Raw genomic sequence first — 12,060 nt, 5'->3', positions numbered from 1 at the left:
CTTTTTCTCTTTCTCGATCATGGCATTGATTCTGTTCATAACAATGATGCAATGTCGTACTCTTCCCCACACATTTGTGTGCAGATAGAAAGAATGCAACAGAACAGAGTTGTTGGGGAATAATTTGGCATCTGAAATATGGACATACCAGCATAGATCATATTTATGACTCTGTTGGGAGTGTCACAGCAATGATTTAATAGGAGGCAGTTGTCTCCAAGGCCTCCTGAATTATGACTGGTTTTAAAATTCTTAGAACCCATTGGAGGCTATTGTTTCTGGAAGGCTACATAATTTAAGTTCTCCACATCCTGTCATTATAGGAGATGTCAGAATAGTAAAATCTAATCCTGGACTAAGGTGTTATCACAGCCCTTTGGTTTGGTGGCTTTGCAGACTTTATAAATATGCCTGTCAGTGCCTGTGGTCTCCACAGTTGGGTGTCAGCGGCGAATATCATTTCTCACATTTTGCATGGAGGGACTGGAACCCAGAAGGCATGCATTTTCCCAAGAGGCACCAGCACAGTTGGCCCAAGAGGTAGAGCAGCCCCTCCTTCAGCTCAACCTCCACTACACCGAGCCAAGCCAGTTCCTACACTGGCCTCTGTGCAGCTGTCTCTCAGCAAGAATGCAAGTCAGGGAGAGAAGCCAGATCCCTGGGATTGTTCTAGAGAACAGAAACCTCAGAGTAGCCCTCCTTAGACCACCTAACACATCGCATCCCTGCATACATATAAGGGACTCAATGCTGGTAGGATTGGCTTAGGAATGATGTAAGTGAAAACAGTGCCTGGGTTTATCATTAGAACAAGGTTCTCAGCTGACAGTTGCTTCAGACTTTGATTTTATTCTCCTCGACCTGCCACTCCGCTCGAGTCCACATCTCTCAAGATTGCACATGCCTGAAGGAGCACTGATTACAAAGCTGTAGCCTTGTCCCCAGTCTGAATCTTTCTGCATTGTTGAGAAAGCAGCTTACTTGGACTGAATCAGCAGGCCAAATTTAGAACAAAGATTTTAACTATCTCCCTTTATAAATTACTGAGCTATTTTGTAGCCAGCTACTCTTTAATATGAACAAAAAATATTATAAAACTTTGTTGTTAATCTATACAACTTTGTTGTTAAACTATAAAATCTGTAATTGTGAAATGAATTTGGATAAAGGAGATACATTTTTACCCTTTCCCAGGGTTTAGGAGAGACAAAATGGTGAGATTTTAACTCTGAATCAGAGGTTCTTATTAGAGGTGGTTTTGTTCCTCCGGACCCCTAGGGGACATTTAGCAATGCCTGGAGGCATTGATGGTGGGCAGATGCTACTATGCCCAGGGAGACTGCTAAACATTCTACAGTGTATAAAACAGTTCCTCGTGACAAAGAATTATCCAGCCCCAAAATGTCAGTAGTGCTGAGGTTGAGAAACCCTCGTCTAAACTCTTGGGTTTGTTTGCTAACCTTTACAGTGGATCAGCTTTTACTTAGTTCATGCAGAGGTGAAATTAATACTAGTGCTCAAATACGTCTTTGACTTGGCCTGGGTCCCCTGAGCAGGTCTGGGACAAGCTCCTGCCATGTGTTGAGGACCTGAATTCAGGCAACTGACAACAGTATTTGAACTGTGTTCTCAGTGGTGGGAGTGAAGGAGATGAGCCCATGTGCTAGTAAGTGCATAGGGTTGCATGAGGAAATAGAGAGTAAAGCTGCAGTGTGGAGCCCTGCTATTCAGAGTGTGCTTGGAGAACCGGCAGGGGAGGCATTATTGGGGAGCTTGATGGAAATGCTCCCCTCAGACTTGCTGATTCAGATCTTTAATTTAGCAAGATCCCCAGCGAGGCTTGTGCATGTAGAAGTTAGAGAAGCATGGGGTAAACTTTTCTTTTTTTGTTGTTTTTACTTTGGAGGAAAATACACCTTTTTTCACATCATGGCTCTGACTCTTACTAGCTGTGTGACCTTGGCCAAGTTATAAAACCTCACTGTACCTTACTTATTTTAGCTGGAAAATGGAGATCATAATATCACCCATCCTATGAGATTGTTGTAAAGATCAAACAAGCTTATTTGTGTCAAGAACTCATATGGTAAAAGCTCAACAAACTGTCGCTATGATAGTAAGAAAAAGATCACAAAAGTAGAAAACATTAGGCAGACAGCTTACGTCTTAAACCTCACAGTTGTCGTCACCAAACAATACTTGTGTTTTTGCAGATCCAGTTTCTCTGAATACTAAAATAAAACCGGAATTTGATAAACTTCTATAGACAGTGGTCCTTGTCAGTAGCCCAAGTGGCAGAGAGTACATGGATCTCGGGACAAGCAACCTCTACTGCTAGGAATGTTCCATCCTCCTGGCTTGAGTTACACCTGCTCATTGTGATTCCGAATTTGAAAGGAACACAGTAGGAAGTTTCAAGACCTTGGGTAGAGGAAGGCTGTGGTAAACAGGAAGGATGAGATTAGAAGGAGTTTAGGTGAGGTAAACCCTTGTTTTACTAGTAGGGTTTAAGAATATTCAGGTCAGGTGGGCGTGGTGGCTCACACCTATAATCCTAGCACTTTGGGAAGCCGAGGTGAGCAGATCACCTGAGGTCAGGAGTTCGAGATCAGTCTGGCCAACACGGCGAAACCCCGTCTCGACTAAAAATACAGAAATTAGCCAGGCATGGTGGCACATGCTTGTAATTCCAACTACTCACTCAGGAGTCTGAGGCAGGAGAATTACTTGAACCTGGGAGGTGGAGGTTGCTGTGAGCTGAGATCGTGCCACTGCATTCCTGCCTGGGCAACAGAGCGAGATTCCATCTCAAAAAAAAAAAAAAAACCAACAAAAAACCATATGTGTGTGTGTGAGTGTGTGTATGTGTGTGTGTGTATCCAGGTCAACCCCACCTAACCCTCAGCGGAGCTCCCCTCTGTTGCCTGGCTGGGTCCTGGGTTCTCTTGACACACAAGAGATTGTGAGAGTGCATGGAAACGCTGCCCTCATTATCAGGGCGGCGCCTGCCATGCCATCCAGAACGCCAGAACACCTCATAGGACTTAGTTTTTGGAAACGAGACTGTTGCAAACCAGTGGGAGATATGCTTCCAATGTGAGGTAAAGCAGAACGTCAATCACAACTGCAGTGTCCCTCAGAATTCCAAGAGCCAAGACGGTGAAAGAATAAAAAAAAGAAAGGAAAGGGCTCAAATGAAAGACTTCAAGCTGCAGAATAAGATGAAATAAAAGGATTCAATTGAACTATATCATATTCAATAATGACTAATCCTAAGTATACAGGTTTTGGGGTGAAGGGATTTGTTTTGTAAGTGTTTTGCAGGAAAATATTTTTTCCATCTTTGATTTTAATTAGAATAGATTTGCATTATTTTCCCTTAGTTTTTATTTTTAAAATATTTATTGCCACAAGTTTAGAAAATAGAGGGAAAACATAAATAACAGTACATGTAAACCCAGTATTTTGTCCCTTCTTTTGTTCAACAGTTATTTCTCAGGTACCTACTGGGTGCCAGCAACTGTGCTCATTGTGGTGACCAAAACCCTGGTCAATGAGGCAGCAAGGTTCTAAGCTTGTTAGAGCTTACGGTTGAGTAGCTGAAATTTTGATTTTTTTTCTGTGCCCCTAGTAAATATATGATAGCAAACAATAAGAGCTATTTTTTGGTTTATTGTGTTCTTACTCTGTGCTGGGCCCTGTTCTCAGTGGTTTGTAGCCTATTAACTCAGTTTGTTTCCCGGCACTCTGAGGGAAGGCTCTGTCATTCCCACTTGACAGATTGGGAAGTGGAAGCATCAGGATGTTAAGCAACTTGTTAAAGATCACAAAATCAGTAATGACAGAGTCTTGATCAGAATCCCGGCAGCCTGGCTCCAGAACCTGCACTATTAATCAACGAACTGTACTGCCTCTCATAATACGTATCAAATTGAGATGATACTTTATAATTTCAATTCTTGCTTTTCTATTGAACAGTACACAGTAACATCCTCCTATAATACCTATAAACCCCCAAAAGATGTAGAATCTTAGTTTATTCATTTGTCTGATAGGATCATAATGAAATAAGACTCTATAAAGCTATGTAATTTAGACATAGGAAACATTTGGATTGTAGCGGTATGTGGTGGGAACAAATGGTCTTCTGAATCAGGAAGGGGTGAGTTAGACTATGCCGGTGTACCTACTTACTCACTGTGTGACCTTGGGCAAGTTTCTGAACCTTAGTTTCCTTTCCAGGCTAATATCTGCCTTCTGGACTTGTCACCAGGATTAAATGAGTCTACCTACATAAAATGGCCGGCACAGTGTCCAGCGCTTGGTAGAGGGTCTGCTAATGGTTACTGTTATTACTGCCTATTAAATACATTTCAATCTTCTTTCAGAATAGCCAGATAGCACAGTGGTTAAGAATGCACATGAAAGCCAGACTGTTGGGTTCTAGTCCTGGCTCAACTCCTTCCTAGCTAGGTGACATTAGGCAAGTTACATAAACTCCCTGTTCCTCAGTTTGCATTTCTTTAAAACTGGATAGTTATAATACCTATGACTTAGAGTTTTTTGTGAGTGTTAAATTATTGTACATAAAGCTCTGAGAAGAGTTTGGTACAGAGTAGACACTGTGTGAACGTTTTCTATAATTATCAATAATTATTAAATAACATTTTCAGAAGAAGGTAAGAATATTACACCTTAAAAAGCAGGTATCTTTAAATACTTCCTCGGCTACTGAAGTTTTGCTTACTGTTTGATGTATCATTTGTTTCATGTTTGTGGCTCAGACATGGCTTATGCCAATGCTTATTAACACCTGAATTTTAAATTTGGTGATATTACTATATTTTATCTGAACGAACAGAATTTGCTGACTTGGCACTATGTTTGAATGTGCATTTTTTGTTGAAAAATGACAATTCTGGAATGCCCTTTTCCCTTTCCAGATTATTCAGAGCTGGGAGAGCTTCCCCCACGATCTCCTTTAGAACCAGTTTGTGAAGATGGGCCCTTTGGGCCCCCGCCAGAGGAAAAGAAAAGGACATCTCGTGAGCTCCGAGAGCTGTGGCAAAAGGCTATTCTTCAACAGATACTGCTGCTCAGAATGGAGAAGGAAAATCAGAAGCTCCAAGGTTGGTTTGCCATCTTGATATTGAACAGGCCTGGTCTTATCTTGGCTCTGAAGTGAATCACATCAGACATAAGCATACTGTCTTAAAAATATAGCAGCATGATAGTCTAATATACGTATCTGTCTACATCTGTTTACTTTTTCATAGTAATATTAGCACTGTTTACTTTCTGGTGATCTAATGATAGTTTCAACAACTATATTCATTATTCCTCTATGGTCACTGTTAGTACAGTATCTAGAACTTCTGAGATAAAAGTTTTAAATCTAAGCTCTAAAGTGCTGAAAGGTGCTTTTTGTTTTCCCCCCTCTCTCTCTCAGTCTACTTTATCCTCAGCCATAGTCTGTGCCTGTGTGTTAGGTATGAACTTTTCTTGTGTAAGTCATTAAAGTGCATAACTTCACTCTATGTGCTTTCTCAGTGAGTTGCGAGTAATCTGAAGCAGAATCATTAGCTGAATTCTACCTGTACTGACATCAATAGTGTCAAAATATGACATGAACTTTGAATGTTTAGATTTTGTTCTTTTCCTGTTTCCATACTGATACTGGAACCAATTAATATTATCTTCAAAGTAGCTTAAGATGCAAAGTTTACATACCTTTTGGAAAGAGCATGGGTCTTAGGGTATCTAGAGAATTAATTGCCCAGCTATAAAGTAGTGAAGATTTTGAGCAGAAAGTCTGCATAATCTCTTTGAAAGGGAAGATGTAGCAGATGGTTCAGTCACCCTGCCATTGCCCCAGAACAATTTTGGAATTGAAGTACGTTTCATTCAGCATCATCCTTGATTGCAAATTTTGGTCTTTTAAAATGACCTTGATGCTTGTATAGAGCTGAAAGTCATTAAGACACCAAATCTGAGGAATAAGCTCCCGAGAATGTGTTGCATTCCATGAGTTTCAGTTGCATAGCTAGTGTCATAGTGGGTGGAGAGACGTTCTCTGTGCATGTCCATATGATACTTGTGAGTTATGACAACACTGTATACCAGCAACGTAGTTTCTGCAGTTGAAAAGTACGAATTCATAGAATGTAAAGAGATAGTGTCTATATCTTTTGACTGAAAACAAAAAATGAATTATAAAGGAATAAGACCTTTCGATATGAAAGTAGCTCCACAGTTGGAATAGGCTAGTAAGCTTTCCAATATGCAGTTTTGAAGCTGAGAAAGATGGGTGCTCCCATCAGGGTGCTGTGGAAGGTGATAGCACACTGGGGGGTGTTTAGAGCAGGTGAGTGCTGTTTTCTTCCAACCCAGTTTTTCTGCCGCTTTCTTGTGTGTTCATGAAAGTAATTCTAAAAGCAGATGTCTAAAAGATGTTTGATAGTGATGGCGTTACTACAAGTGTCATCAGTTAAATGACAGCTCGGGAGCACAGCAGTTATATTCACGTGCATCTTGGGATTTTTGTTGAAGAGGAAAAAGGCAGTTACTTTCATCACGTAGGTCAGAAACTTTAATGCCAATACTGGCCAATCTTCTTGCAAATGACAGCCCTGTAAAATCAGGGCATAGCTATAAAATGGGAATGGTGCTCACAGCTGGCTTCTTGGGAATGTGGTGAGGACAACTGTAATTGGTGAGGCGAAATCAGTATGCCACAAAAGCAGAATACATTCTGCTGTGCAAACAATGATCAGACAGACTAGAATGAACAGGCAAGAGTTTCCTAAGGTTACCTGGAACCCCTTGCCAGGTGTTGCATTAAGTTTACTGGCCCTTGCCAACATTCTTCTAATGCTTCCTCATTTCATCTGGCTTCTTGGCAGTGTTCGGTTTTTGTGGTCTTTTATTTTTACTGTTTGACTTCATTTCTCTTCTTAGCTCTGTAATGTTCAACATGTGTTTATCTCTGTGGTGAAAACACAATAAACTTGCTTAATATAATGTTGGAAGCATTAATCCATTGTATTAGTGTGTATAGGACCTGGATTGCTGATAAAAAATATCCAGCAATAAGAGCCTGATTGCTTAAAAATATTTACTAAGTTTTGTTGGGGTGGATTAGGAGCAGGGCAGAACTTTTACATTAAATATAGATGCAAGATTTGATAAGAATCAGCCAGAGTGTACAGTAAGTCTTCACTTAATGTTGCCAATAGGTTCATGGAAACTGCGAATTTAAGCAAAATGATGTATAATGAAACAAGGTTTCATTGATAAATATTTATCAATAAACCAAGAGTTTATTGATAAAAACGAGAGTTAAGTTCCTGTGGCATATTTCTGGGCACAAAAACATCACCAAACTTCTAAATAAAGACTCAGGACACTTCTAATATTAAATATTAATGTAAACATGAGATATGCAAACATTTAAGCAAGATTAATACAAATAAGATAATTATTGACTTGGCACAGTGGCTCACTCCTATAATCCCAGTACTTTCGGAGGCCGAGGCAAGCAGATCACCTGAGGTCAGGAGTTCGAGACCAGCCTGGCCAATGTGGTGGAACCCCCGTCTCTACTATAATTACAAAAAAAAAGTAGTCGGGCGTGGTGGTGCACACCTGTAATCCCAGCTACTTGGGTGGCTGAGGCAGGCGAATCGCTTGAACCCAGGAGATGAAGGTTGCAGGGAGCCGAGATGGTGCCACTGCACTCCAGCCTGGGCAACACAGTGAGACACCATCTTAAAAAAAAAAAAAAAAAAGTGATTATTTTTCCACTTATTCCACTTCAGGGTCCTAGGTGGCCAGAACCTATCCCTACAGCTTGGGGTGCAAGGCAGGAACCAACCCTGGACTGAATGCCATCCCATCTCAGGGTGACACACACACACACACACTCAGACTGGGACCACGTAGACATACTGATTAACCTAATGTACACCTCTTTGGGATGTGGGAGGAAACTGGAGCACTTGGAGAAAACCCACACAGACATGAAGAGGAACACAAACTCCACACGGACAATGGCCCCAGGCTAAGAATTCATTTTTTTCTTATCAACATTATAACAAAGTGACATTGAGCACAAAGACATTATTTGAGGACCTGCTGTACTATGTACTTAGAGAGATAGGCATTCTATTGTGAGTTTGTTTTTTTTCTCCCTTCTTAAAGGAAGGTTAAATTGTATCTGAGATAGCTCTTGAAATTGATCAGGGGTTCAAGCTGACTTGCATACTCTTTGGGAAAGAATTTAGAAGAATGTGTATGAGGAAGTTCTTCCTATGGTTAAGCCTATTTCCTGACTTGAATGGATGAATCAAATTTTTTTACTATTCTGGAAGCATTGCATCCTGGAAAGAACCATACCATGTTATCTCAGTCTACCTCACTCCATTGTAGGCACTTGGAAGCGGAAGTTGTGATTTCTCCAAAATTAGACAGCTGATTTTCAGTGGTGTTAGAACTAAAACCATTGTCTGTCTTTGAAGCCACCAGTCCTCTGCTGTCCTCCTTTGCAAAGCCATTTTTCCCTTTTTTTTTTTTTTTTTTTGGAGACAGAGTTTCGCTCTTGTTGCTTAAGCTGGAGTGCAGTGGCGCAATCTCAGCTCACTGCAACCTCTGTCTTCTGGGTTCAAGCGATTCTCCTGCCTTAGCCTCCTGAGTAGCTGGGATTACAGGCGCCCACCACCACACCCAGTAGTAGTACAGACGGGGTTTCACCATGTTGGCCAGGCCTGTCTTGAACTCCTGACCTCAGGTGATCCTCCCACGTTGGCCTCCCAAAGTTCTGGGATTACAGGCATGAGCCACTGCACCCAGCCCATTTTTCTGTATTTTTAAATAAAGATGTGAGCAGCCTAACGCAAGATTGCAACATGTGATTCAATACAGCCATGGCTAATTCATATAACTCAGCATTTTATGCTTTACTAAGATTAAAATGATGTGATAACATTAAATTTTGAATTACAGTTGATTTTTTTTATTTAAAAAACATTTTTCTTAGTTAAATAATACATGATGGTTTAAAAATCAAATATTCAGTGCAGTTCTTCTAAAATCTCTGCAGGTGTGGGGGTCATTTAATTGCTGAGCCTCCCATCCTCTTAGCTTTCCATTCTGAGCTTTCAAGAGATGATGGCAGCTGGCGAGACAGTTTTGTCTGGGAAAGCCATTGTTAACAGAGCAGAACTGGGGACGGAGCAGCCATAGCCCACCCTCCAGAGTAGGCACAAATCAGACCTGAACGTTATCACAAAGTCCAAATTGGCTCAGACCTTTATGTTAAATCATAATAAATATTTTAGAGAACTTTGTTGCAAATTTACATTTGATCTCAGTCCACAAGCTTATAAACCACATGGGTGTGGGGGGTCTTATTTAGTATTGCGAACAGCTGGGTCCTGTATCTGAAGTTCTTGCCCTGCAGCCTGGGTGTTTGTTGTAGTTCTGTACCATCTGCCTTGGTTGATAAGGCATTTTGGAGGCCACTGATTTTAGGCAGCAGTGTTGTTAGGATACTGAAACAGCAGGATGTTCGTGGATTGAGCCTTTTCAGCTGAATCTTCTGGCCAGTTCTTTCTGGCTGTGTGAAGTTGTGATGACTTCAGAGCAGGATGCTCATGTTGCCTGCTGGGCTCTGTTAGGGTGGCCAGATGTGCTTGTAGCAGCCTTACTGCCAGAGGAACGTACGTTGGCCTCCAAAGCCCAGTGCTGCCGCCAGTTGCTGTGCAGCAAGGCTAGCCCCAAACCTGATTTGCTGCAAGGATTAGCTCAACTCTAGTGACATTTGTTGTGTTTTCTCATATCCCAAATCACAGCCAAAAAAAAAATCTAGGGTTGACATTTTAAAAAAATGTGAACCCTAGAGATGTAGGGAATTGTTTAACAGGACCTTAGAAATGTATTCATCAGAGTATGAGGGAAAAGATTAAAGATGGTAGATGGAAAACCATAAAAGCTGAGAGGAAGGCAGCACTGGGCCTAGAGTCGCTTGGCTTCCCTCTAGCTAGTAAATAACCAGGACCAAATCACCTGATCCTTCTGAACTTCAGTTTCTGTCGCCATGAAATGAGAGATTGGGTCCAGGATCAATGTAAATTATCAATTTAACATTTCCCTTTATTGATATTATTCCCCCCTGGGTTTGATAATTTAGTTATAATTCTTCATGCAGCTTTAGGCTGAGTAAGTTTGGTGGGAAACAGTAGCTCTCTTCATATATTTCAGAGATGTCATGTGAGAGGGGTAGATTTATTCAGTTTAGCTCCAAGAAGCAGAAATGGGACCAATGGTAGAAGCTACTAAACGGAGGTTTGGCTCTAAATGAGAAAACTATCTTTAGAGTGCCTCTCCTAGTTTAGATGAAAAAAATTGCATCGAGTTCTAACCATGCTAGTCATCGGGAATTTTATTAATAACACATAGCTCCTGTCCTGGGATGGCTCATGGTTTGATGGAGGTAAGATGGAAAGAATTAGGCAGATGTGGTTTATGTCTTAGCAGTAGAGCCCACAGAGTACGTTGGGAGTGAGGGGTAGGAGAAATCACATACCTCCTAGGTTTTTAGCATTTTCCAAAACAAAGAAAATGGGTAGAGGCATGGACAGTGACTTATATTTAGATGCATTAAGATGGTTGTAACTTCTTGACATCTCAGCAGGATAACAAGTAGGCAGCCATGTTGTGTAATGGAAATTCCATAGCTGTAGCCTTTACTGATGCACTCCGGAATGGTCTCTTCCAGCCTCCGAAAATGATTTGCTGAACAAACGCCTGAAGCTCGATTACGAAGAAATTACTCCCTGTCTTAAAGAAGTAACTACAGTGTGGGAAAAGATGCTTAGCACTCCAGGAAGATCAAAAATTAAGTTTGACATGGAAAAAATGCACTCGGCTGTTGGGCAAGGTAAGCTTCATTGGGAAGCATCTAGTCAACCTCACCCCTCATTGGCGATTGGGGAGAAGTGTGGAATAAAAAAATTTTAAGTCTAATTTTAGTGGCCGTCTCCCTTCTTTTCATCACATCTTAATCTATTTCCAGATACCTTACTTAATAGACATGAGTTTTACCACCTTTCATGGTTCCTCTTAATTAAAATTCCCAGAAGGCCAGGAAATAGGAAGACAGGAACACCCAAGGGCTTCATTACCTATAAACTGGATAATGATTTGATGATATACTTTGAATTATAAACTAGAAACGAATTGTATGGCTTGTCTCTGGGTATTCTAGGGAGACAACATAGTGTGTGGAGCACAGACTTCAGACAGGTGGTCTTGGGCTTAAATCTCAGCCCTGCCACTTACTTTGCCTCACCCTCTCTGAGCTCCAGTTTCCACAAGTGTAAGATGTGGGTGCTGACAGTGGATGTTGTGAGGAGCACACAACATGTGTCTGCTATATTGTAAGGCCTTAGAGAGCGGGCAGGATTCACTGGTTTTTCAGTGAGATCTGCCATCCCAAACTGTTTCTGGTCCAAGAAGACATAAGTACAGAACTTGAGACTAAGTATTTGGAAATGTTTCCATGTTGCCAGCAATTTGACACAGTGATCCTAATTTAAAATGTGGACTTACATTTTGTCCATCTGTTTTTTTAAATTTTGTTTTTCTACTAATTTATTTTTTACTGTATTGTATAAAAATATTAGCCTGTAGTAGATTGGAAAATTTTAAAAAAGAAAAAAAATTGATGCTTCACAGATAGTTTGAGAACCACTATTTTGGAGCTTACCTTCAGTCATTATTAGTGTTCTAGTCAAACAATGATTCCTTTAAAAATATATGTTAATGTCTTCTGGCAAGAGTAAAAGCCTGAGTCTAATCTGATTCTGCGCTACTGAGTTCTTGTTGAGCTCATCATGAATAACCAGGTGTTTTGAATAAGGGTTTCAAATATGTATAGAATGGGTTTTTCCTGACTTTATCAGTTGTATAGTGGAAAAACATTGTATGTGCATTTTTTTTTTTTTTTTTTTTTTTTTGAGATGGAGTTTCACTCTTGTTGCCCAGGCTGGAGTGCAATGGGGC

The 12,060-nt window shown here is 40.7% G+C and overlaps 1 protein-coding gene across 7 annotated transcripts in view; it reads left to right on the top strand.

Annotated features, from left to right (window-relative positions):
* Positions 1-12,060, top strand: part of TBC1D1 (TBC1 domain family member 1) — a 248,669-nt gene that overhangs the window by 194,585 nt on the left and 42,024 nt on the right. For all 7 annotated transcript variants that reach the window (XM_050790904.1, XM_050790905.1, XM_050790907.1 and 4 more), the window contains 2 exons: positions 4,944-5,129; positions 10,775-10,936. In XM_050790904.1, the coding sequence (XP_050646861.1) occupies positions 4,944-5,129; positions 10,775-10,936 (348 nt within the window). The remainder of the gene's footprint in view (positions 1-4,943; positions 5,130-10,774; positions 10,937-12,060) is intronic.

This window comes from Macaca thibetana, chromosome 5, assembly GCF_024542745.1.
Source record: "Macaca thibetana thibetana isolate TM-01 chromosome 5, ASM2454274v1, whole genome shotgun sequence".
Classification (NCBI taxonomy): domain Eukaryota; kingdom Metazoa; phylum Chordata; class Mammalia; order Primates; family Cercopithecidae; genus Macaca; species Macaca thibetana.
Note: the sequence above shows the minus strand (reverse complement) of the source record. Positions and strands in the feature narration are given on the sequence as shown.